Source organism: Myxine glutinosa, chromosome 9 (assembly GCF_964187855.1).
Source record: "Myxine glutinosa chromosome 9, kmMyxGlut1.1, whole genome shotgun sequence".
Lineage (NCBI taxonomy): Eukaryota > Metazoa > Chordata > Myxini > Myxiniformes > Myxinidae > Myxine > Myxine glutinosa.
Window position 1 is genome coordinate 986,831 of NC_136269.1, and position 26,185 is coordinate 1,013,015.

Consider the following 26,185-nt stretch of genomic DNA (forward strand, 5'->3'; position numbering starts at 1 on the left):
TCCCGGCAATCTGTCGTCCGGAAAACTGTTGGGGAAATTACCAAGGGTTTTTTTTTTTTTTTTTGTATACAAGATCGAGGCTCGTGAAAGAGCGAACATTAATCACACAGAAAGACAAACAGACACATAAAACAAATAACATCGGGAGCGGTAGACAAGATGGGGAGAGAGGGGGCAGGACACAAACACAACATTTGAGAGCAGGGACCGAGAGACATGGAGACATAGAGATCTGTGGGAGGGAGAGGGCTTTGGGGGGGAGGCATGTGAAGGGGGGGGGGGTGGGAGAGGTATAAACATATGGACACTGCCAGGACTTCCAGGAAAGAAGTTGGAATTTCAAACAAGGTGGATCTGGGGTGAATTAGTGGGGGTAGAAAAGATCAAGGTTTTGGATGGGGGAAGATAAGAGATGGTGGTGAACAGCTGTTTTAAAGACCTGGAGGGAGGAGTGGGATTGAAGGGAGTGTGGGAGTTTGTTCCAGAGGCGGGAGAAAAGAGGAATGAAAGAGTGAAGGTGAGCAGAAAGCCGAGATTTCGGCAGTTTAACCATCAGAGGGTTGCTGGCAGATCTTGTGCGACCTGTAGGAATATTTGGGGGACAGAGCACAGAGAGAGCTGGGGGAGCAAGGCCGGAGAGGAGTCGGTAGAAGACAGAAAGACCACCTACCTGCCTGCGGTGAGTGAGTGAAAGGCCCTCAGAGGTAGCTTCATCGCGGGAGATTCCAATGATTTTGAAAGCTTTGGATTCAACAGCGTGAAGCCGGGCCAGGTGTGAGGCAGGAGCACCAGCCCATAGGGGAGAACAGTATTCCATTGAGCTGGGGATGAAAGCCTTGTATGTGGTGAGGAGCTCAGGTGTGCCGAGGAAGGACTTCGCACGACGGAGGATGCCCAGTCGGCGACTGGCTTTGGAGGCCAGCTTGGAAATGTGGTTTTCCCAAGAAAGATCATGGCAGATAGTGAGACCCAAAAGCTTGAGCGACAGAACTTCTTGGAGAGGATTGTTGAGAAAGTAGATGGGAGGGTTGTCCAGTCGATCTTTTCGGAGAGACATAGTAAGAGAGTGAGATTTGTCAGGATTGAAAGACATGTTCCACTTGTTTGACCAGTCTGTGATTTTGTCCAGGTCTTCAGAGAGTGAGGAGGCTGCAGACTGCCGATCTGAGGGAAGAGGTATGGAGCGGCAGAGAGTGGAGTCATCAGCAAAGAGATAGAGAGGATTTTCCAGAGAGTCGGAGAGATCATTGATAAAGACTAGAAAAAGCACAGGGCCCAGCACACTGCCTTGGGGAACTCCAGCCTGAACAGGAAGGGGAGATGAGAGAAATCCATTTAGGGCCACACATTGACTACGACCAGAGAGGAAGTCCGCAAGCCATGCATGGAGATTTCCATGGATACCATAGGAGGAGAGTTTGGTGAGCAGAGCTGGGTGCCAGACCGTATCAAAGGCACGTGATATGTCAAGGGAGACAGCTCTGATTTCCTGTTTGGCATTCAGGACCTCCATCCATTGTTGAGACAGCAGAAGCAGCATGTCCAGAGTAGAGTGACCTGGACTGAAACCAAATTGATGATCAGAGATCAAGCCATTGGAGAAGAGGAAAGATTTCATATCCGAAGCAATGATGGATTCCATGACTTTGCTGATAATTGGGAGCAGGCTGATTGGTCTGTAGTTAAAAGGATCTGTTTTTGCACCTTTTTTGTGTAAGCGGTAATGTTTGCTGATTTCCAGGATGCTGGCAGATGACCTTGAGCAAACGATAGGGTGAAAAGAACAGAGAGAGGGTGAGATAGAGCGGCAGAGCAGGATTTTAGGACCCGTGCGCTGATGCCGTCTGGTCCAGTTGCAGAATCAGAGTCGAGGTTTGACAAAAACACGGTTTGACAAAAACACGGAAAACTGTTGGGGAAATTACCAAGGGTTATTTATCCACAGGTTCTGAATCATTCCCAATCGCTAATTACCTCAGGACGGGCTCACCTGTGATTTGCACTCGGGACTTCGATTTATACACCTTGTGGACAGGTCAGCAGAAGCACGAGAAAATAAGTTGTTGATAAAGAACCTTTCGAGTCGCTAAATATCAGTAATTTATTATATTTTCCGGTTCACGATCAATGATCGATGTGTATATACATTATACATGTTGCTCGGCTTGGCTCCTCCCCTCCCGAAAGCGCGCGCTGAGTCACGCTTTTGACGTTCGCAGACGAGGCTGAGGGCGCGCGGTGCAGCTTGAGGAGAACTCTCGAATAAACAAGAGATATCCATTTTTTTTGAATATTTTCGTTTAATTAACGATATCTGCCAAACCACGTGCCCTATCGCAAATTCCAAAAGGACATTTTAGTAGACCGACATGATGAACAGATCTGTGAAGTTTCCCCTCGATTGGATCAAAAATGACGGAGGAGCTCGGTTTTAAAGGTTCATGCTTAAAAACGTCATAACTCTGAAACCATGTGACGCATGACGTCATGCTCGCTGACTTTTTTGTTCGTCATGGGTATGCGATTCTGCCTGCAAAGTTTGGCCTCGATCTGTTCAGCCGTTGCAGAGAAAAAGGGGTTTTCGTGTTTTCACGAAAAACAATATGGCGGCCGAACCACGTGACCTGTGATGTCATAATTACCATTAAAATATTCTTCAGACAGAGTCCCCCCTACGGTGAAAATTTGATCTCAATCGGTCCTATTATTGCAGAGAAAATCTTTTTTAAAGGAAATTAAAACTTAAAATGGCACTGAATTAAGGATCATCAGAATTATCAGAATTCCCAAAGTTCAAAGTGCCATAACTTTGTCAAAAATGATCTAAACGTCGTGAGGTTCGAACTCGATCTGTAACTTATCATGAGGAAACCATGTGCCAAGTTTGAAATCATTAGCATGAAGAGTGTAGAAAAAAAAGTCCGGAAAACTGTTCTTTGCGTGACGGACCGACGGACTGATGGACTGATGGACTGAGAGACGGAGAGACGACGGAGAGACGACGGAGAGACGGCGGAGAGACGGCGTGCAAACCTATAGTGTACACCGGTAGGGGACTAATAAGATAGACACTTTAAAAATAGACAGTTTACCGCCATTGACGCAGTGCTTCATACACCACGTTATTCAACACATTCCATTAGATCTTCGTGCCTGTTGTTTTTGTCCTTTATGACGTCCTTTAAAAAACAGTACGTTTCCTGGTTGGAATGATTTTCTATTTTGTTTGACTGACGGAGGATAAAAAAAATCGCACCCTTGTCCGAAGGAAACGTTTCAGTTTAGCATTTTAAAAAATAAAATAGGCAAAGCCGAGAAAGGAACACAAACGCATTAGAATAACCTTTTAAAATTACCCTTTAGAACCCGTTAGAACCCTTTAGAATTACCCTGAGTGTGGAATGAATGAGTAAGTTGGGAGTGAGTGAGCAATTAAGTGAGTTGGGTGGGAGTGAGCAATTGAGTTGGGTGGGAGTGAGTGAGAAATTGAGTGAGTTGGGATTGTGGGGTGAGTGAGTAGGGAGTGTGGGGTGAGTGAGTAGGGAGTGTGGGGTGAGTGAGTAGGGAGTGTGGGGTGAGTGAGTAGGGAGTGTGGGGTGAGTGAGTAGGGAGTGTGGGGTGAGTGAGTAGGGAGTGTGGGGTGAGTGAGTAGGGAGTGTGGGGTGAGTGAGTAGGGAGTGTGGGGTGAGTGAGTAGGGAGTGTGGGGTGAGTGAGTAGGGAGTGTGCGGTGAGTGAGTAGGGAGTGTGCGGTGAGTGAGTAGGGAGTGTGGGGTGAGTGAGTAGGCAATGTGGGGTGAGTGAGTAGGGAGTGGGGTGAGTGAGTAGGGAGTGTGGGGTGAGTGAGTAGGGAGTGTGGGGTGAGTGAGTAGGGAGTGTGGGGTGAGTGAGTAGGGAGTGTGGGGTGAGTGAGTAGGGAGTGTGGGGTGAGTGAGTAGGGAGTGTGGGGTGAGTGAGTAGGGAGTGTGCGGTGAGTGAGTAGGGAGTGTGGGGTGAGTGAGTAGGGAGTGTGGGGTGAGTGAGTACGGAGTGTGGGGTGAGTGAGTAGGGAGTGTGGGGTGAGTGAGTAGGGAGTGTGGGGTGAGTGAGTAGGGAGTGTGGGGTGAGTGAGTAGGGAGTGTGGGGTGAGTGAGTAGGGAGTGTGCGGTGAGTGAGTAGGGAGTGTGGGGTGAGTGAGTAGGGAGTGTGGGGTGAGTGAGTAGGGAGTGTGGGGTGAGTGAGTAGGGAATGTGGGGTGAGTGAGTCGGGAGTGGGGTGAGTGAGTAGGGAGTGTGGGGTGAGTGAGTAGGGAGTGTGGGGTGAGTGAGTAGGGCGTGTGGGGTGAGTGAGTAGGGAGTGTGGGGTGAGTGAGTAGGGAGTGTGGGGTGAGTGAGTAGGGAGTGTGGGGTGAGTGAGTAGGGAGTGTGGGGTGAGTGAGTAGGGAGTGTGGGGTGAGTGAGTAGGGAGTGTGGGGTGAGTGAGTAGGGAGTGTGGGGTGAGTGAGTAAAGAGTGTGGGGTGAGTGAGTAAAGAGTGTGGGGTGAGTGAGTAAAGAGTGTGGGGTGAGTGAGTAAAGAGTGTGGGGTGAGTGAGTAGGGAGTGTGGGGTGAGTGATTAGGGAGTGTGGGGTGAGTGAGTAGGGAGTGTGGGGTGAGTGAGTAGGGAGTGTGGGGTGAGTGAGTAGGGAGTGTGGGGTGAGTGAGTAGGGAGTGTGGGGTGAGTGAGTAGGGAGTGTGGGGTGAGTGAGTAGGGAGTGTGGGGTGAGTGAGTAGGGAGTGTGGGGTGAGTGAGTAGGGAGTGTGGGGTGAGTGAGTAGGGAGTGTGGGGTGAGTGAGTAGGGAGTGTGGGGTGAGTGAGTAGGGAGTGTGGGGTGAGTGAGTACGGAGTGTGGGGTGAGTGAGTAGGGAGTGTGGGGTGAGTGAGTAGGGAGTGTGGGGTGAGTGAGTAGGGAGTGTGGGGTGAGTGAGTAGGGAGTGTGGGGTGAGTGAGTAAAGAGTGTGGGGTGAGTGAGTAAAGAGTGTGGGGTGAGTGAGTAAAGAGTGTGGGGTGAGTGAGTAAAGAGTGTGGGGTGAGTGAGTAGGGAGTGTGGGGTGAGTGAGTTGGGAGTGTGCGGTACAACGATAAGATGAAGGTAATGTGGGGAAAACGCTCGGTGCATGTAAGGTCTCTCACCTGCCAAGATAAATCGCAGGTGCTTCAGACGAGTCGCCACGTCCTTCCTGCAGTCGAGCGCTTTTTGCGTGGACTTTTTCAGGTCCCCGTGCGAGCGCTTCGAGAACATCATCTGCACGCACGCACCGGCGGCTCCAATGGAACATGTACGGTCGCTTCGACCAGCACGAACGTATTGAAAAACAAGCATGGCGCGGGACACATACGGCTGCGGAAGCGGCATGCCAGGTGACGAGCAAGAACGCTGTTATCACAGGTAGTACAGGTAGTACTACTAGTACTACTAGTCGGATACGGGTTGTCAGTAAGATATCCATCCGTGTCTTTCCCACACTTTAGTACCAATAAACGACACGGTATGTTTAGATAATCTAGACATGTGCGACGTGCGTGACTCGCTATGTACATATTCCGTACCTCGTGCGGAACTCCGTACTTGATGTTCCTGCGATGGACACGCTGCTTCCTGCCTCGAGCAGCTGACGAGCACAGGGTGGGGCATCGCAGGATTGGGGCGTGGCATCGCGCGATTGTGGCGTGGTATCACACGATTGGGGCGTGGTATCACTCGATTGGGCGGGGCATCGGACGATTGGGGCGGGACATTGCGTGATTGTGGCGGGGTATGGCAGGATCGGGCCAGTGTGTTCCCCGCGACAACAAATGGGTATGAAAGTGCTGCAATGTCATTTGGAAAAAGAAAAAAAATAGGTGGAAGCTTTTTAACTGCACGTGTTTGTTTACCTGTCAACACGTGATATCTGTTTTTCGGTTTGGTAATTTCTGATAATTCGCCTCCAAACTGGGGAAACTCACCCAAAGCTGTTGTGGTTGAAAGATCCGTTTTGAAACGACCAAAATCTCCAACACTTTATATGAGTTGCGAATATCGAATATATTACGTACACGTATACACACACACACACACACACACACACACACACACACACACACACACACACACACACACACACACACACACACACACACAATCACAATACACACACACACACACACACAATACACACACAGAATCACAATACACACCACACACACACACACGCACACACACACACACACACACACACACACACACACACACACACACACACACACACAATCACAATACACACACACACACACACACACACACACAACACATACACACACACACACACACAAACACAGGGGAAATTTGTACAAACGATCTAATAAAGTCTAATAGTGATAAACTTCATAATGTCGCAGCAAAACTAAAACATTTAAAAAACGGACGCTTTACGACATGTAATGGAAAGTGTATAAATCATGGAGCGAGAAATGTTCATGAAGACCGTCCTTGTGTTTCACAAAGTCGTTCAAACAGACCAGGCAGTCTGAAGGTCTGCGGGTCTACGCCCCGACTTCCTTCCTTCGCTTGATCCCGAGGGAGGGGACACGTGCCTCTTTATTCGGTTTACCGGATCGTGTTTGTTGCATCATTTCGTGAATACCATTGTCGTCGTGTCGCCATGTGCTGGGTAGGTGCGGCAGCCGTGATATAGCAGAAGGTGAAGTTGTCAACAACACCAGGTACAGTAGACGACCGAAGTTCAAGCCTAACGCGTCATCACCTCACACAGGTTGACTATCTCTAAATACACCTCGGTCTCAGAAAGCGACGACACCTTGGTTTCCCTGACCCTTCTCCACTCACACCTGATTCCTGGTTTCACTACCTCTGCACGCAGGGTGGATCCAGGTGGGCTATGAATGTCCTGTGTTTAGCCGCGTCTTAGGACCAGGCTCTCTATGGCCTTGTTAAATGTTCATTCACAATTGTTAGACAATTGTGATTAAGTGCAAAGTAACAAAATCAATTAAAACCGGTAACTAAAGTTAGAAAAGGTCCCTTTATAAATTGGTATCGCCATGTGGCAAAGTATAGAAACAACAAAGAGAATCGGCCATTGCAGACCCTCAACAGGACGTCCGTTTAGTTGTTATAGAAGGGTTTTGTGTTAAAAACAAATATGGCGGCCGAACCACGTGACCGAAGACGTCATCATATCCCCCCCCCCCCCCCCCCCCAACCAATTTATCCTCAGATGACGCTCAATAAATTTCATCTTGATCGGATGAAGTTTTGTGCTTGTTGACTTATGACGTCATAATGAAGGAACCTATTACATCATCATTAATATATATGATTCACCATGGAGCGTTCTTTACAATGAGCCATGTCTCAATTTTTATATGCAGCACTTTCGGAGATATTTAGGTGCAAAGTTTTTCGGGTTTTTTCAAGATGGCGCTCGTACCACGTGACAATGACGTCATAACTATGAATAAAAAAATACACAGGCAGATGCGCTGCTTTGGTAACATTTTGTGTCAATCGCACCAAGGGTTGCCGAGAAAATGAAGTTTTAAAATGCAGACATGCCGTACGTACAAGTTATTTGGACGTACACGCCGTACGTACACGTTCTTTGTAGGTACATGCCGTACGTACACGTTCTTTGTACATACACGTCGTACGTACACGTTTTTGTACATACATGCCGTACGTACACGTTATTTGTACGTACACGCCGTACGTATACGTTCTTTGTACATACACGCCGTACACACACGTTCTTTGTACGTACACGCCATACGTACACGTTTGTACGTACACGCCGTACGTACACGTTTGTACGTACACGCCGTACGTACATGTTCTTTGTACGTACACGCCGTACGTACACGTTCTTTGTATGTAAACGCCGTACGTACACGTTCTTTGTACGTACACGCCATACGTACACGTTTGTACGTACACGACGTATGTACATGTTCTTTGTACGTACATGCTGTACGTACACGTTCTTTGTATGTACATGCCGTACGTACACGTTCTTTGTACGTACACACCATGCGTACACGTTCTTTGTACGTACACGTTATTTGTACATACACGCCGTACATACACGTTCTTTGTACTGTTACGTGCTCCTCCCCAAACCCCGGTCACGGTGTACCTCCGAGCCCCGAAAGGAGTCACGGCAGAAAGATGTGCTATTATGTGTGCCAATGACCAATGGTGAAACCACACCAATCAATCGATACAAAACCCAAATATTGTATTAAAATCGCACAATAATAACAACTTGCGCAAGTACAAGAAAACCTCAATTGCACAGCAAACACCATATAATTCCGATGATGGTACCACCAGTTTCTTAACTCACTAACTCACGGTACTCCACGTGAGCGAACTGTAACACCCCCAAAGTCACTGTCACGACACCAGGCCAAAGTCGATCCACGCTCCGGTGATCACAAGAAATAAGGTCGTACTGAGACCTGATCCCAGGACGGCTGACAGTCGACGCTGCAGAAGAGCCGCTGGGTAAGAGGTCGGGCTGACATCGGTCAGGTAAAAGTTCACCCAAAAGGCGATTGGGAATTCACACCTTCGGTTCACCAGCCAATGACGCTGACATGAACGATCAGCGGCTCCCAAGCGGAGAACCGCGAATTCCCAAGTGAAATCCACGACACACACGAGAACCAGGCTAACGGCTGGTGCGAGGTGAAATGGCTGGTGCGAGGTGAAATGGCGGATGGGCCCGTAATGGAGGCGTACCTGCTCTCCAGCAATGATTCACTTTCGGAACCAACAGCAAAACCCGTCTCGCATGTTTATTTGCCACAGCAATAATGACACTGTCACAGGAATCCCTTTCCCGGGGAAACCAATATTCGTTTGTGACCAATGTCCAACAGCGTCCGCTCGACACCTCGAAGCAGATAGGCCTTCTTTTCCTGATATGACTCGAGCCGCTTCAGCCTCCTCTTCTTCCTCTTCCGGTTTCTACCGATCCATTTCGTTTTTCTTTTGAAACACTAATTTTACCTTTGAAAACAGTTATCTCCATTTCACACCGAAACTGTAACAATAATAGCACATGAAACTAAAAATGCTTCAAGTGGATGACAACCACAAAGACGGAAGTGACGAATCCGTTACACTCCCCACCCTCAAGAAAGAAAGTTTGAACATAATGAAAACTTTCTTTTCATGCAGAAACCCACTTTAACAAACAAAAGTAAAACTCACACCCAAAACTACCAATCAACCTATGGCTGATCAACTCAGGTGAGCTACAATAACTAATATTCCCCAGAAGAAAGAAACAAAACTTCCAAACAACCTACAGGAATTTTCAAAGTTAGTTCACTCTGGATAAAGCATCGGCAACGACATTGTCCCTGCCATATACATGCTCAATTTCCAAGTTGAACTCCTGCAAAGACAAACTCCATCTCATCAACCTCTGATTTTTATTTTTCATTTTTTGAATGAAGGTTAAGGGGTTGTGATCAGTGAAGACTTTTACAGGAAAGGTAGTAGTTCCCAGATACACCTCATAATGCTGAAGCGCGAGCAGTAGATCAAGGGTCACTTTTTCCACAGTGGCATAATTTGCCTGATGTTTGTTAAACTTTTTCGAATAGTAGCACACCGGGTGATCCACGCCATCATCATCTTCCTGTAAAGAACTGCCCCAGCCCACACACCACTTGCATCAATGGCCAACTTGAAAGGTTCTTGAAAATCCGGCGCTGCTAGGACAGGAGAGCTCATTAATATCGCTTTGACGTGGGCAAAGGCAGCCTGGCATTTGTCATCCCAAACAAACTTGGTCTCTTTCCTCAGCAAATTCGTTAAAGGGGTGACCACATCAGAAAAACTCCTGCAGAACCACTGGTACCAACCAGCCATACCCAAGAATCTCATAAGTTCCTTCTTCCCTTTTGGAACTTGGAAGCGATCAATGGCTTCTATCTTGGCTTCCCTCTTCTATCTTCTATCAGGTCACGGGTTGCACCTGATCCTGACCTACTACATGGCCTAGGAACACCACCTGTGCTTTTACAAACTCACTCTTAGATAAGTTGATGGTCAACCATTCCTCGGTCAGTTTCTTGAAAAATGCATGAATTTGTTTTATATAATCTTCTGTTATGGATTCGTCACTTCCTTTGTGGTGGTTGTCATCCACTGTAAACATTTTTGATTCCATGTACTATTATTGTTTTCAAAAGGTTTATTGTTTATGAATCGTTTTCAAAAGGTGAAAAAGTTAGAGTTAAAAGAAACCGGAAACCGGATCGGGACCCAGACGACGACGAGGAGGAAGAGGAGAAGAAAGAAGGCGGAGCGAGTGAAGTCGGACAAGAAGCATAGTTGCTTTGCGGTCTGCAGCGAACGTTGGCGAGCAAGAGTCACGAGTGAACTTTGGGTTTCCCAGGAGGGGGATTCCTGCGACAGAGTTGTTATCGCTGTGACAGATCAACCTGCGTGTCAGGTTTTGCGATCGATTCCGGAGAGAATCATCGTCGGGCCGTTACGTCTCGAGAACGGGCCATCGGCCATTTGGACTTGCGCGCTTTGTGCGTCGAGCAAGGTTTCTTTGCTTCGCTTCAGCCTTTGCGTGTCGCGAAGGTTTTTCTTTGCTTCACATCAGCCGTCTTCACCGCATTCAGACGTATCTGGTGTGTGTGTGTGCAACGCGGATTTTGAAGGTAAATCTGAGGTTCGCCGACTGTGAGCCGCGGAACGTCCATACCCGAGGGTGTGATTTCCCAGTCGCCTGGAGGGCGCCTTTGGATTTCCCAGTCGCCTGGAGGGCGCCTTTGGATTTCCCAGTTGCCTGGAGGGTGCCTTTGCATAGCTTTGGCAGTAGCACTGTAACTGCCAACCCAACGGGATTCTGGTCTCGATTGGACATCGATCTGACGATCGCTGGAGCGAACAACTTTGGCTTGAAGCCGAGAATAAGAGACATAGGGAATGTTCTTGGTTCACTCACTTAGAGCACAGTGAGTTGTATGTTACGAAACTGATGGTACCATCATCGGAATGATTTACTATTTGTTGTACAATTTATTGATTACTATTGCTTTTGTACTGTTATTCTTGTGTGATCTTAATACAATATTTGTTTGTTTGTAACAATTGGTGTGGCTCCCCCATTGATCTTGGACATACAGAATAACACATTTTTCTGCCGTGACTCCTCTCGGGGCTCGGAGGTACACCGTGACCAGGGCGTTGGGGAGGAGCACGTAACACTTCCATGGTCATGGTGTGGATGATGATATCATCCAGATAAGCCTCCACCCCCTCAAGGCCTGCAATACGCTTATTAATCAGCCATTGAAATGTAGCAGGCCCGTTTTTTAATCCAAAGGGAAGAACCTTGTACTGATACAACCCATTTGGTGTGACTAAAGCCGAGATTTCCTTGGCTCTATCAGTAAGAGGAATCTGCCAATACCCTTTCAGCAAGTCAAATTTAGTTACAAATTTAGCTGGGCCTATTCTATCAATGCAGTCATCAATCCTCTGGATGGGATATGAGTCGGTCTTGGTCACTGCATTAACCCGTTTTAAATCCGTACAACAGCGAAAACTGCCATCGGGTTTTGGAACCAACACACATGGTGAGCTCCATTCACTGCTGCTTGGTTCGATGATGTCATTCTCCAACATATACTGAACCTCCTTCCGAAGATACTCCATCTTCACATGGTTCATCCGATAGGGGTGTTGTTTCACAGGAGTGGCTTCCCCCACCTCAATATCATGATATACCAAGTCAGTACGACCAGGTACATCTGTGAACAAATGTGCAAACTCAAAAATTAGGCTGGATAGTTGTCCTTGTTGTCCCTCGTCAAATGACCTAATTTCTCATCGAAATTACTCAACACTTCCGTGTTCGTCAATCTGGGACAAGCCTGGTCATTAATGTTATCAAACCTCACACTGGCCTCAACCTCTGTATTCTCTTGCACCCCGATTACAGGCACGACAGGTGAGACAGGAACCATTTTTTCCACAGGCTTCCTCTCATAATATTTCTTCAGTCGGTTGACATGACACAGCTGCCGCTTTTTCCGTCGGTCGGGAGTTGTCACCACGTAATCTGTTTCATTAACCCTCCTTTCGATTGCATAGGGACCAAAATACCTAGCCTGTAGTGGCTGACCTGGAAGAGGAAGCAACACTAACACTCGGTCCTCAGGACTGAAATTTCTTATCTGAGATTTCTTGTCATGTCTCACTTTCATTTTATCCTGTGTCACTTTCAAGTTTCTTCTCGCAACTACACAAGCCTTTGCCAATCTGTGCCTAACCGTTGACACATACTCCACCACTGTTGACTGTGACTCCTCCTGTAGCCACTGTTCTTTCACCAATTTCAATGGTCCTCACACTGAGTGTCCAAATACAAGTTCAAAAGGACTGAATCCCAATGACTCCTAAACAGATTCCCTCGTAGCAAACAACAATAAGGGTATTCCCTCATCCCAATCCTTGTCACATTCAAAACAATACGTTCTGATCATATTCTTCAATGTCTGGTGAAACCTTTCCAAGGTCCTTTGGCTCTCGGGATGGTAAGTACTTGATCTTACTTGCTCCACTCCCAACAGGTGTACCACTTGCTGAAAAAGCATTGACATGAAATTGGACCCTGATCAGACTGGATGACCTCAGGTAGGCCAACCAAAGTGAAAAATTTAATCAAGGCCTTCGCAATAACTGCCGCAGTAATTTTTCTAAGAGGCACCGTTTCTGGGAACCTCGTGGAAGTGCACATGATGGTCAGCAAATACTGATGTCCAGCCATAGTTTTAGGTAAAGGGCCTACACAGTCAATAATGACACAGCTGAATGGCTCTTTAAAAGCTGGAATTGGTTTTAAAGGTGCAGAGGGGACTTTCTGATTAGGTTTTCCCACCAGCTGGCAAGAATGGCAAGATTTACAGAACTCCGCCACATCACGTCGCAATCCTGGACAGAAAAAATGCACCAAAATTCTGTCACATGTCTTGTTCACTCCAAGGTGCCCGGCAAAAGGTGTCTCATGTGCCAAACTCAATATCTCCTTCCGGTACGGCGGTGGCACCATAATTTGGTAATGAACTTTCCACTCATCATTTGCTGGCACCTCTGGTGGTCTCCATTTTCTCATGAGTATTTCCCCTTTCATGAAGTAACCAACAGGTATCTTCAGAGCCTCTTCCTCTGTAACGGCTTTATCAATCAAACTCCGGAGCTCCGAATCTCTGTGTTGTTCTTCAACAAGTCTCTTTCGGACCAGCACCGTTTGTTCAACCTCGTTCCCAGATGTCTCCGACGGACACTCCATTTCCTCTTTTGGTCCAGATGCCACCTTTTCCTTCAGTTCCTTGATGTCACTCCCTTTCCTATTATGTCTTCCCGACATTTCCTCCAATATCTCTATGGAACCCAAATCCACATCACCTTCCTTCTCCTTCTCTTCAGAGCACTTCCTACCCATAGCACGAGTCACTGTACAGGATGGAAAGATACCAGGAATCTCCTGCTCCAACTGTGCTGTGTTATTTTCCATACTGGGCTTTTCAACCAACATCGGATTACCAGAAACTCGACCACCGGCCAAATCATTCCAGATAATAAAAGAGATTCCCTCTATAGGAAGAGTGGCTTGTAACCCCATAGTGACCGGTCCTGACACCAACTCAGACTTAAAATGGATGACTTGAAGAGGAGCTTTAACATAGCCACCAACCCCCTGTAAGAGAACACTAACACCCGTTGCCGTCTTCTCCGACAATGGCAAAATGCCCTCAAGCATCAAAGATTGATGTGCTCCTGTGTCCCTCAATACCCTAACAGGTCTCTGGTTAGTTAAGTCCCCATCCAGTGACACAAACCCCTCGGAAATAAAAGGTTTGTAACCCTCTTGGACAAGGTCGTTCTGTGATGCCGTAACTTTGGCACGGGAACCCCCACAAGACACTGTCCTCCAAGGATGATTTCTCGCATTGGCCAACGCATTCGGAGTTGCACTAGCCTGACCGAGCCTGATTTTTCCTTTGCAGGGCGTAACATTGGGACATCAAATGCCCAGGTTTCTTGCAAAAAGCGCAAGTTGGCCCGGATGAAAAACGCGTGGTCTGCCTCGGGCCCCCCGGAAGATAGGTATGCCTTGGAACTGCAGTCTTCTGATCCCTAAAAGTCGCGGTATCAGATTTGTCCCCATAGGCCTCTCTAGGCCGCCTCCATGAAAATTTGTTCTCCGGTCCTGATTTACCGTAACTCCCCAGGCTAACTCTAGGTGGGAAGTTAGGTTTGTGGAACCCCATCCGGTGTGTCAAGGCATAGTCATCTGCCACTGTTGCTGCCTCATACAACTCCGGTACCTTTTTTTCATCCAGATGCACTTTAATGTCCACGTGGACACACTGTTTGAATTCGTCCACCAAGATCAATTGTCGTAAACAGTTGAAGTCTTTCCCAATCTCCTTCGAGTCACACCACCTATCAAACATAGTTTCCTTCATTCTGGCAAACTCCACATGGGTCTCCCTCTCCCTCTTCCTGGAATTCCTAATTTTTTTCGGTAAGCTTCAGGGACCAATTCATAGGCTTTGAGAATGGCTTTCTTCACTATCTCATAATCTGCACATTGGTCAATCAGTAAAGCCGAATAGATATCTTGAGCTTTACCCACCAGAACACTTTGTACTAACATAGTCCATGACCCCACAGGCCATTTCAACATTTGAGCCACCTTCTCAAAGTGTACAAATAACTTGGCTACCTCCTTTTCATTAAAGGGTGGAACCAGCCTCACATGCCTCCCAACATCCCAAGAGTTCTGACTGGTTGTCGAACTAGCCGGCATGGATACTACTTCTCTCCGTTCACCCAGTAATTCAAGCTCTTTGAATTTAAGTTCCCTCTGATACTCCATGTCCCATTCCTTTAACTCCCTTTCGGCTCTCCTTTCCTCTGCTCTTTCCTCTGCTCTTCTCTCCTCGAGTTCGAGTTCCTGTTCTGCTCTTTCCTTTTAGGCACTCCTTTCCTCTGCTCTTTCCTTTTCTGCTTTCCATTCCAACTCTTTTAACCTTTCCTGGCTCTGCAGTTGCATCTCCATTTTCCAGAGCTCCATATTTCCTTTTTCCTCTGGTAACCAATCCAAGGCTACCTCTTCCCATGTTCCTTGTCCCACTAGAGATTCTACCACCAATGTCTGAATCTCTGCTTTCTTCATACTAACTCGGACCTCCAAGTTACAATATTTGGCCAATATCATGAGTTCCGATCTTTTTAACGCCTGGAACTGTGCCTCATTAGGGGACGTCGCAAACTTTTCTACTTCAATCACCATGGTGACTATTAGTTAGCACCTGTTAACCTTCACACAAAAATTTCAAATTTTTAGAAATACAAATTTGGGAATGTAAGAAAATTCCAAATTTGGGAATTTTGGGAATGTTAGGGAATTCTATCCCAGACGAGACCCCAATTTCTGTTACGTGCTCCTCCCCAAACCCCGGTCACGGTGTACCTCCGAGCCCCGAAAGGAGTCACGGCAGAAAGATGTGCTATTATGTGTGCCAATGAACAATGGTGAAACCACACCAATCAAGCGATACAAAATCCAAGTATTGTATTAAAATCGCACAATAATAACACCTTGTGCAAGTACAAGAAAACCTCAATTGTACAGCAAACACCATATAATTCCGATGATGGTACCACCAGTTTTTTAACTCAATAACTCACTGTCCAACAGCGTCCGCTCGACACCTCAAAGCAGATAGGCCTTCTTTTCCCGATCTCACTCGATCCGCTCCAGCCTCCTCTTCTTCCTCTTCCGGTTTCTCCCGATCCATTTCGTTTTTCTTTTGAAACACTAATTTTACCTTTTAAAACAGTTATCTCCATTTCACACCGAAACTGTAACAATAATAGTACATGAAACTAAAAATGCTTCAAGTGGATGACAACCACAAATACGGAAGTGACGAATCCGTAACAGTATGTACACGCAGTATGTACGCCACCGATCGCTTAACCACGTTTTTGCTGCGCGAGCGCATGTTAATAACAGAGGTAAAGGTAAATGTCTGTGTGGTTATGATTTGTCCACTTAACACACAAACATTCCACATGACACACTCATGACGACATTGGCCAGAGCGACGGATAAACAATCTTTACCAGACGTAGTAAAATGCACATTATACAGTCGAACAATGAGGACCAAACTGGTCTGTAAAGGAAAGGCCATTTTCATGTAATTAAAAAAGAAAAAAGAACTTAAACAAAGTGAGATTTCTCTTGAACAACGATTACCTTGCATTTGGGCATCAGACGGTGGCGACACATGGATTCAGATCCAGAAACTTTCTTTGCAAATTTGTTCGTGAAAATGTGAGTGTAATGGCTGCCGTCTACATTGTAATTTTTTGGTGGGTTTTGCCGTTCTGGTGGTTGTGGCGGTGTAGCTGCTGTGGGAGTAGTTTTTAGTGGTGGTTCACATCATGCTTTTCGTAACAGCAATTTGCATCTCGGTTTTATAACCTTGAGCATAAGGCTTTCTACTTATTTCCATCTACTAACTACAGAAGTCTTTCGAGGTTTCATGTTGTGGTTCATGTTGAGGCGAGCTTGGAGCTTGGAGCTTGGAGCCTGGAGCCTGGAGCTTGGGGCATGGAGCTTGGAGCCTGGAACCTGGGGCTTGGAGCCTTGAGCCTGGGGCATGGAGTTGGGGCCTGGAGTCTGGGGATTGGGGCCTTGAGCCTGGAGCTTGGGGCTTGGTGATTGGAGGCTGGGGCTTGGAGCCTGGATCCTGGGGCTTGGGGCTTGGTGCTTGGAGGCTGGAGCCTGGGGCTTAGGGCTTGGAGCCTGGGGCCTGGAGCTTGGGGCTTGGTGCTTGGAGGCTGGGTCCTGGAGGCTGGGGCCTGGTGCTTGGAGGCTGGAGCCTGGGGCCTGGAGCTTGGGGCCTGGAGCTTTGTGCTTGGAGCCGGAGCTTGGAGCTTGGGGCTTGGAGGCTGGAGCTTGGAGGCTGGAGCTTGGAGCCTGGGCCTTGAGCCTGGGGCTTGGGGCATGGAGCTTGGGGCCTGGAGCTTGGAGACTGGGGCTTGGGGCTTGGAGCTTGGAGGCTGGAGCTTGGAGGCTGGAGCTTGGATGCTGGGCTTGGAGCTTGGGGCCTGGGGCCTTGAGCCTGGGGCATGGAGCTTGGGGCCCAGAGTCTGGGACTGGGGGCATGGAGCTTGGGGCCTGGAGCTTGGAGCTTGGGTCTTGGTGGCTGGAGCCTGGGGCTTAGGGCTTGGAGCCTGGAGCCTGGAGTGCGCCAAAATGAAGAAAAGATGAAAACAGTGTGGAGAGGTCAAACACTGAGAAAGATTATGTATGTAATTTCATTTTGATTCTTTGATACATAATTTTTATTTTTTTATATATTTTTTTGTATACAAGATCGAGGCTCGTGAAAGAGCGAACATTAATCACACAAAAAGACAAACCGACACAAAAAACAAATAACATCGGGAGCGGTAGACAAGATGGGGAGAGAGGGGGAAGGACACACACAACATTTGAGAGCAGGGACCGAGAGACATGGAGACATCGAGAGACCTGTGGGAGGGAGAGGGCTTTGGGGGGGGAGGCATGGGAAGGGAGGGGTGGGAGAGGTATAAAACATATGGACACTGCCAGGACTTCCAGGAAAGAAGTTGGAATTTCAAACAAGGTGGATCTGGGGTGAATTAGTGGGGGTAGAAAAGATCAAGGTTTTGGATGGGGGAAGATAAGAGATGGTCGTGAACAGCTGTTTTAAAGACCTGGAGGGAGGAGTGGGATTGAAGGGAGTGTGGGAGTTTGTTCCAGAGGCGGGAGCAAAGAGGATTGAAAGAGTGAAGGTGAGCAGAGAGCCAAGATTTCGGCAGTTCAACCAATAGAGGGTTGCTGGCAGATCTTGTGCGACCTGTAGGAATATTTGGGGGACAGAGCACAGAGAGAGCTGGGGGAGCAAGGCCAGAGAGGAGTCGGTAGAAGACAGAAAGACCACCTACCTGCCTGCGGCGAGTGAGTGAAAGGCCCTCAGAGATAGCTTCATCGCGGGGGATTCCAATGATTCTGAAAGCTTTGGTTTCAACAGCGTGAAGCCGAGCTAGGTGTGAGGCAGGAGCTCCGGCCCATAGGGGAGAACAGTATTCCATTGAGCTGCGAATGAAAGCCTTGTATGTGGTGAGGAGCTCAGGTGTGCCAAGGAAGGACTTTGCACGACGGAGGATGCCCAGTCGGCGACTGGCTTTGGAGGCCAGCTTGGAAATGTGGTTTTCCCAAGAAAGATCATGGCAGATAGAGAGACCCAAAAGCTTGAGCAACAGAACTTCTTGGAGAGGATTGTTGAGAAAGTAGATGGGAGGGTTGTCCAGTCGAGCTTTTCGCAGAGACATAGTAAGAGTGTGAGATTTGTCAGGATTGAAAGACATGTTCCACTTGTTTGACCAGTCTGTGATTTTGTCCAGGTCTTCAGAGAGTGAGGAGGCTGCAGACTGCCGATCTGAGGGAAGAGGAATGGAGCGGCAGAGAGTGGAGTCATCAGCAAAGAGATAGAGAGGATTTTCCAGAGAGTCGGAGAGATCATTGATAAAGACCAGAAAAAGCACAGGGCCCAGCACACTGCCTTGGGGAACCCCAGCCTGAACAGGAAGGGGAGATGAGAGAAATCCATTCAGGGCCACACGTTGACTACGACGAGAGAGGAAGTCCGCAAGCCATGCATGGAGATTTCCATGGACACCATAGGAGGAGAGTTTGGTAAGCAGAGCTGGGTGTCAGACCGTATCGAAGGCATGTGATATGTCAAGGGAGACAGCTCTGAAATTCCTGTTTGGCATTGAGGACCTCCATCCATTGTTGAGAAAGCAGAAGCAGCATGTCCAGAGTAGAGTGACCTGGTCTGAAACCAAATTGATGATCAGAGATCAAGCCATTGGAGAAGAGGAAAGATTTCATATCCGAAGCAATGATCGATTCCATGACTTTGCTGATAATTGGGAGCAGGCTGATTGGTCTGTAGTTGCAAGGATCTGTTTTTGCACCTTTTTTGTGTAAGCGGTAATGTTTGCTGATTTCCAGGATGCTGGCAGATGACCTTGAGCAAAAGATAGGGTGAAAAGAACAGAGAGAGGGTGAGATAGAGCGGCAGAGCAGGATTTTAGGACCCGTGGGCTGATGCCGTCTGGTCCAGTTGCAGAATCAGAGTCGAGGTTAGACAAAAATTCCTCCACCTTGTCAGGAGAGAAGGACACAGAGTCCAGGAGCAGTTGGGTTCGACTGGGAAAGGTGGGAACAGAGAGAGATGGGTTTGGGACTAAAGATTTTGAGGCAATCACAGAGTTAAGGCATTCGGCTTGGTCATGTGCGATGTCAAGTGTGTGGCCATTTGAGGTAAGGGAGGGGATGGAGGGGGAACAAACACCAGAAACGGATTTGACCAGACGCCACCAGGATTTCGAGGAAGGAGACAGGTTTGAGAGTTAAATCTTGAGCGAGGAGAGGTTGTGCTTCCTGGCACTCCTGAGGGTAGACACACACTTGTTCCGAGCTTGGTGGAAGGAACTGAGATTGCCTTCAATTGGATTAGCCTTCCAAGAGGCAAAGGCAAGTTGTTTCAGGGCAACTGCCTCACCACAAGATTCAGTGTACCATGGACGGGAGGAAGGGTAAGACAACTGAAGACGAGATGGGATAAATCTGTGCAGGAGAGAGAGCAGTTTGCTTTGGAAGATTTCCCAGGAAGAATTGATGTCAGAGGCAGTGGAGATGGGAGACCAATCCAGACGATTGATGGCTGCTTGAAGACCGTTCCAGTCGGCCTGAGTGAAATGCCAGACTCGTCGACGCTGAGGAGGCTCTCTGAGAATGGCCAGAGAGATGTCCACTTTGACAAGCACATGATCAGAAGAACCGATTGGAGCAGAAGAAGAGCAGCAGACATTAGCAGGGAAGTTTGTCATAACCAAGTCTAGAAGAGAGGATACTCCATTGGCTGAGATCCGGGTCGGGAAATTGACAGATTGTGTCAATCCCAGTGAGTCACAGAAGTCCTTTGCTGAGGTGCCATGACTGGTGAGAGAGGAACCGACACCCAACCAGGTGGTATGATGACAGTTGAAGTCACCACATATGAGGAAGAGAGAGTTGGGATGAGTGGATAGAAGTTGGTCCATGTTGTCAGACAGTGAAATGTAAATGGAGTCATCACTGTTTGGAGGACGGTACAGAACACATATGAACAAAAGGTGGGAGCGGAGAGGAAGCCGTAGCCAGAGGTACTCCTGGGGGTGAGGAGGAGAGAGGGCAGTGCAAGGAGAGTGAGGAAGAGAGTTTTTGATCAAGATAGCCACCCCACCACCAGGACGAGGCTCAGGTCTATCATACCAGAGGAGGGAGTAACCAGGAAGAGATATTAAGGAATCAGAGACATCTTGAAGGAGGAAAGTCTCTGTTAAGCAGATCAAGTCTGGATTGTCAGAAGCAACCTGTATGGAGAGATCAGTCAGGTTTGAGCGAAGGCCCCGGATGTTTGAGGTCAATACCGTTAATGAAGAGAGAAAGGGGGAGCATCGTGTGCAGGACAGGGGAGGGGAGGAGTAGGGTAAGATGAAGGATGAGAGGGGGAAGTAGGGAGAGCAGTTGATAGTGTGTCAGAGATTACAGAAGAGTCGTCGGAAGCTTCAACAACTAGGCCACATGGCACGAAATAATCGACTATTTTTTACAGGTATGAAAGATTAACACCGATAAATCTAACGAGGGACACGCAAAAGGTACACACACGTAAGATAAATACAGTTTCGACAAAAATACAAATGTGACAATTACTTAACTTCGAGCGTGCGTGAAGATCGTGGAACAGCTTCGAAAAACCGTGACCGCCCCGACAATATCTCGCGAGATCAATTTGCTGCTTAAGCTGTAATAAATGGATTTGATGTGCATTTGCTGCTTTGTGAAGTAATTGCTTTGCAAACGGTTTGTATTTCGCCATTGCTGTTTTCTCATGCAGAACGACGAACTGCTGTATGATTTGATTGTTCGTCTTGAAGCCGAATGTGTGAACTCCAATTGTTGAGATTTGTTAGTAATTTGCTGTTTGTTTCTCATGTTGTAGTTTCACAGAGCCAATGAATAAAACGGCTTCTGTATGAGACCCTTAATCTTATTTGCGCAGTGTTCCTCTTCTTCACAATTTGTGCATTAGTGGTTACAGTGAAACAAATGGGTAGAAAACAAAACGACCTGGGTAGAAATACCATCACGAACTTTAACTGTGGCTGATTGAACGAATCGTGATCTTCCAACATTTATCAGCACTTCTCCTTGTCAGGAACAGGAAGCTGATGCCATTTTGAAATCGGCGTTGGAGTCACCACCATCTCAGACTTGTGTCCTCGGCCAGGAGAGTGGGTCAAAGACCGTATCTTGTTACTGCTGTCCATGAAGGTGTTTAGGAGACATATACACCTGAGTGTGTCCGTGTAATTGGTAACTCGTATATCAATTTTTGACACACACATCCTACCTGTTCATAACAAGGTCCAATTTTGAGAAAGAAAGATTGTTTGCTGCAAACTCAGAAACTTTAATATTGCTGATTGACGTGTCTGAGTGTAAACATTTGTATGGTTGATGCTGTTAGATACTGGAGCCATTCATTTACACCTTTTCTGCCACATTTTGTGTGTTTCATCTCACAGTTAACATATTGTTACGTTTGTGGGGGGTAGGCAATACCTTAGTCCAGGTAGAATTGAATAGGTAGTGTGCTCCGACCGTCATGAAGAAGAAGAAGCCCTAATGTATCATAAGTAGGGATCCGGTAGACCATATGTCGTGGAAGAGCGTTCTTCATTCCCATCACCAGGGGTGGGATATGTTAATTAGCTAGGGATTAATGGTAAATCCACTGTATGTAATGACCTCTGTTATTTGTCCCCTCCCAGGGTACACCGGAGGGGACTATAGGTTTGCATGCCATCCCTCCGTCCGTCAGTCCATCAGTCCTTCAGTCCGTCAGTCCGTCAGTCCATCACGCAAAGAACAGTTTTCCGGACTTTTTTTCTAAACGCTTAATGCTAATGATTTCAAACTTGGCACATGGTTTCCTCATGATAAGTTACAGATCAAGTTCGAACTTCACGACGTTTCGATCATTTTTGACAAAGTTATGGCACTTTGAACTTTTGGAATTCTGATAATTCTGATGATTCTTAACTCAGTGCCATTTTAAGTTTTAATTTCCTTTAAAAACCAATTTCTCTGCAATAATTTGACCGATTGAGATCAAATTTTCACCGTATGAGGGATTCGGTCTGTAGAATATTATAATGGTAATGATGACGTCACAGGTCACGTGGTTCGGCCGCCATATTGTTTTTCGTGAAAACACGAAAACCCCTTTTTCTCTGCAACGGCTCAACAGATCGAGGCCAATCTTTGCACGCAGAATCGCATACCCATGACGAACAGAAAAGTCATCGAGCATGACGTCATGCATCACATGGTTTCAGAGTTATGACGTTTTCAAGCATGAAGCTTTAAAACCGAGCTCCTCCCTCATTTTTGATCCAATCGAGGGGAAACTTCACAAATCTGTTCAGCATGTCAGTCTACTAAAATGTCATTTTGGAATTTGCGATAGGGCACGTGGTTTGGCAGATATCGTTAATTAAACGAAAATATATATATTTTTAAATGGATATCTCTTGAATCGCCAGTACCTCAGACCGTGAGTTGGTAATAATTTATATAATTCACACAGTGCAATACGTGCAGGCCGCTGCATGGAGCGACCTTGCGGGCTTATCAACGAGGCGAGGTGTGACACACATGTGTCTCAGCATACCTCAGATCAAGTTTGAAAACCAGCATCAACCGTGCATAAATTTGCATATTCGATAATTTTTGACAAAGTTATGGCACTTTGTTTATTCTAGAGTTCGCCTCAAGCCGCAACGCGCGCCCTCAGCCTCGTCTCGCGAACGTCAAAAGCGCGACACAGCGCGCTCTTTCAGAAGGGGCGGAGCCAAGCCGAGCAACATATATATACACATCGATCATTGATCTTGAAAAACAACGTATTTTGCGTGCTTCTGCTGACCTGTCTGCGATGTGTATAAATCGAAGTCCCGAGTGCGACCTGAGGTAATTAGTGATTGGGAACGATTCAGAACCTGTAGGCAAATAACCCTTGGTAATTTCCCCAACAGTTTTCCGGACTATAATTTGGAGTGCGGTAAGTCAAAGCTGTTAATATTCCTTGTGTACAATATGCTGTAATCGTGGACTGTTCTTTAAAATGCTTTCCTATAATAAGCATCAAGTCAAAAACGTTTTCACTGAATTTTGTTTCCATTGACACAATTCTTCATATCAGGCAAGAATACATTGAATTCACATAGTTTACCAATAAATCATCAATACATCGAGGGAGGTTGGAGTGTCACTTTACCATATGCTTCTGTGCGTATAATCTGCGTGAATACTTCTTTAAATATGTATCTGATACTCTGCCCTCTTAGCAGTATACACAGTACGCGTCAGAAGTAACCTAGCTTCCACGGTCCGTGGATAACCTGGTCAGGATAACCCGGTCAGGATAACCCGGTCTCACATCATTCGCGCCCACATTCAACCGTGCATAAATTTGCATATTTAATGAGGTTCGTCTGTCACACTTTGGTTTCGTGCAATAACTCCACTAAACATTGGCTGATTTCAACAAAATTTTGTACACACATGTGTCTCAGCATAACTCAGATCAAGTTTGAAAACCAGCATCAACCGTGCATAAATTTGCATATTTAATTAGATCCGTCTGTTCGTCTGTCACAGTTTGGTTTCCGTACGATAACTGCACCAAACATTGGCTGATTTCAACAAAATTTTGTACACACATGTGTCTCAGCATAACGCAGATCAAGCTTGAAAACCAGCATCAACCGTGAATAAATTTGCATTTTTGATCATTTTTGACAAAGTTATGGCACTTTGAACTTTGGTAGGGGACATGTATTGCAGCGCAATACTCAGAATTCTTGTGTTTCCTCTGTTCCTTATGACATGCAGCACACACACCTAGCCAGGAAATCGGCCATTTTTGACACCAAATAAAAACCAACCAGAAACAGGAAATTGATCACTGCCATGGATAACATTGACCTGGTGAGCACACATGCAGAAATGGTCCGTGGGGCCACACACAAAGAGCAGTGATTGGTCTGGGATTGATTGGCGCAAAAGCCTGGTAAAAACGGACTATGGGATTGGTGGAGACGTCGTAGGATGACGTCAGAGCCTTGACTATAAAGGAGCGCTCTGGCCGAAAGTTTGGTCCTCTTGAGCGTGGGACATTCCTTGAGACACCATGATATTTTCCTCTCTCATCTTCTTCGTCTTCTCAAGTCCTGGCTTTGACGACGAACGGTCGTGTCCCGACATTTTACGCTCTTGGCTTCATTCTCTCCTCTTCATTTACACTCTCTTCTTCTTCTTCCTCTCAAATCCTGGCTTTGACGACGAACGGTCATGTCCCAACATCACTCCCCTTCGTTTTCTCGTGGCTGGCTCGCATCATCTGGCTTTGGTGTTGGTGTTGGTGAACGAGATCGTGAGGACAAGCGCGGCTGGAAGAGTGAGCTGCGCTCCAAGGTCTGTTCGCTTCACACACGAAGCCAGGAGTGAGTGGATCGCACGGCGAGGTGTAGTGCTCGCCCACCGGAGTGCAGCCTGTGATTTTCGCGCGCAAAGACGCAGCGTCGCAGGGCCCAGGACAATTCCTGATGAGGTTCAAGAGCCGATTAGAGCTAAGTGCCACAAATCCCCCCATTTTTTTTATTTTTTTTTGTATACATAATCGAGGCTCGTGAAAGAGAGAGGCTCGTGGACAGAGCACAGAGAGAGCTGGGGGTGCAAGGCCAGAGAGGAGTCGGTAGAAGACAGAAAGACCACCACCTGCCTGCGGTGAGTGAGTGAAAGGCCCTCAGAGATAGCTTCATCGCGGGGGATTCCAATGGTTCTGAAAGCTTTGGTTTCAACAGCGTGAAGACGAACTCGGTGTGAGGCAGGAGCACCGGCCCATAGGGGAGAACAGTATTCCATTGAGCTGCGGATGAAAGCCTTGTATGTGGTGAGGAGCTCAGGTGTGCCAGGGAAGGACTTTGCACGATGGAGGATGCCCAGTCGGCGACTAGCTTTGGAGGCCAGCTTGGAAATGTGTTTTTCCCAGGAAAGATCATGACAGATAGTGAGACCCAAAAGCTTGAGTGACAGAACTTCTTGGAGAGGATTATTCAGAAAGTAGATGGGAGGGTTGTCTAGTCGGTCTTTTCGGAGAGACATAGTGAGAGTGTGAGATTTGTCAGGATTGAAAGACATGTTCCACTTTTTTGACCAGTCTGTGATTTTGTCCAGGTCTGCAGAGAGTGAGGAGGCTGCAGACTGCCGATCTGAAGGATGAGGAATGGAGCAGCAGAGAGTGGGATCATTTTCAATGAGATAGAGAGGATTTTACAGAGAGTTGGAAAGATCATCGCTGAAGCCCAGAAAAAGCACAACGCCCAGAACACTGTCTTGGGGAACTCCAGCCTGAACAGGAAGAGGAGATGAGAGAAACCCATGATGATAAATGATGAATTTGATGGTGAAAGCCTGCACACATTGATTACAGAAACAGCTGCAATAGTAAACAGTCGTCCATTGATCACAACTTGAGTGATCCCATGTCGCCAGAGCCATTGACCCCAAATCACTTGTTGACAATGAAATCGCAAATCATTTTGCCACCTCCTAGGAACTTTCAACGAGTAGATTTGTGTTCCTCTAAAGTCAAAAAAATGGCGCTGTGTGCAGCAGTTGGCAAACGATTTTTGGCATCCCTGGCGAAGAGAGCACTTGCAATCTTTGCAACTGAGGCAGAAATGGATTCTTCCGAGAAGGTACGTATTGGTGTCGCCATGTAATTTGGCCCTTTCGGTTTGGATGTACAGTGCATTCAGAAAGTATTCAGCCCCCTTCACTTTTTTCACATTTTGTTGTTGCAGTCTTATGTTGAAATAGTTTAAATTCATTTTTTCCCTCATCAATCTACACTCAATACCCCATAATGACAAAGAGAAAACAGGATTTTAGAAAGTTTTGCAAATTTAT

General features: G+C 47.0%; 1 protein-coding gene and 1 long non-coding RNA gene across 3 annotated transcripts in view; one reads left to right on the plus strand and one right to left on the minus strand.

Annotated features, from left to right (window-relative positions):
* The window catches only part of LOC137435670 (ral GTPase-activating protein subunit alpha-1), a 532,061-nt gene extending 526,432 nt beyond the window's left edge, over positions 1-5,629 (minus strand). The window contains exons 1-2 of one of the 2 annotated variants that reach the window (XM_068129617.2): positions 5,566-5,619; positions 5,149-5,260 (exon numbers count right to left, since the gene is read on the minus strand). In XM_068129617.2, the coding sequence (XP_067985718.2) occupies positions 5,149-5,260 (112 nt within the window). In that variant the 5' untranslated portion in view covers positions 5,566-5,619. Of the gene's footprint in view, positions 1-5,148; positions 5,261-5,565 lie in introns of both variants that reach the window. The other variant, XM_068129616.2, reaches the window with a different exon arrangement.
* A 1,115-nt stretch (positions 5,630-6,744) lies between these two features.
* Positions 6,745-25,968, plus strand: LOC144893534 (uncharacterized). The gene is made up of 3 exons (XR_013624435.1): positions 6,745-6,889; positions 21,366-21,481; positions 25,830-25,968. It is a non-coding gene; the product is annotated as an uncharacterized LOC144893534 (long non-coding RNA).
* The last annotated feature ends 217 nt before the right edge of the window (positions 25,969-26,185 follow it).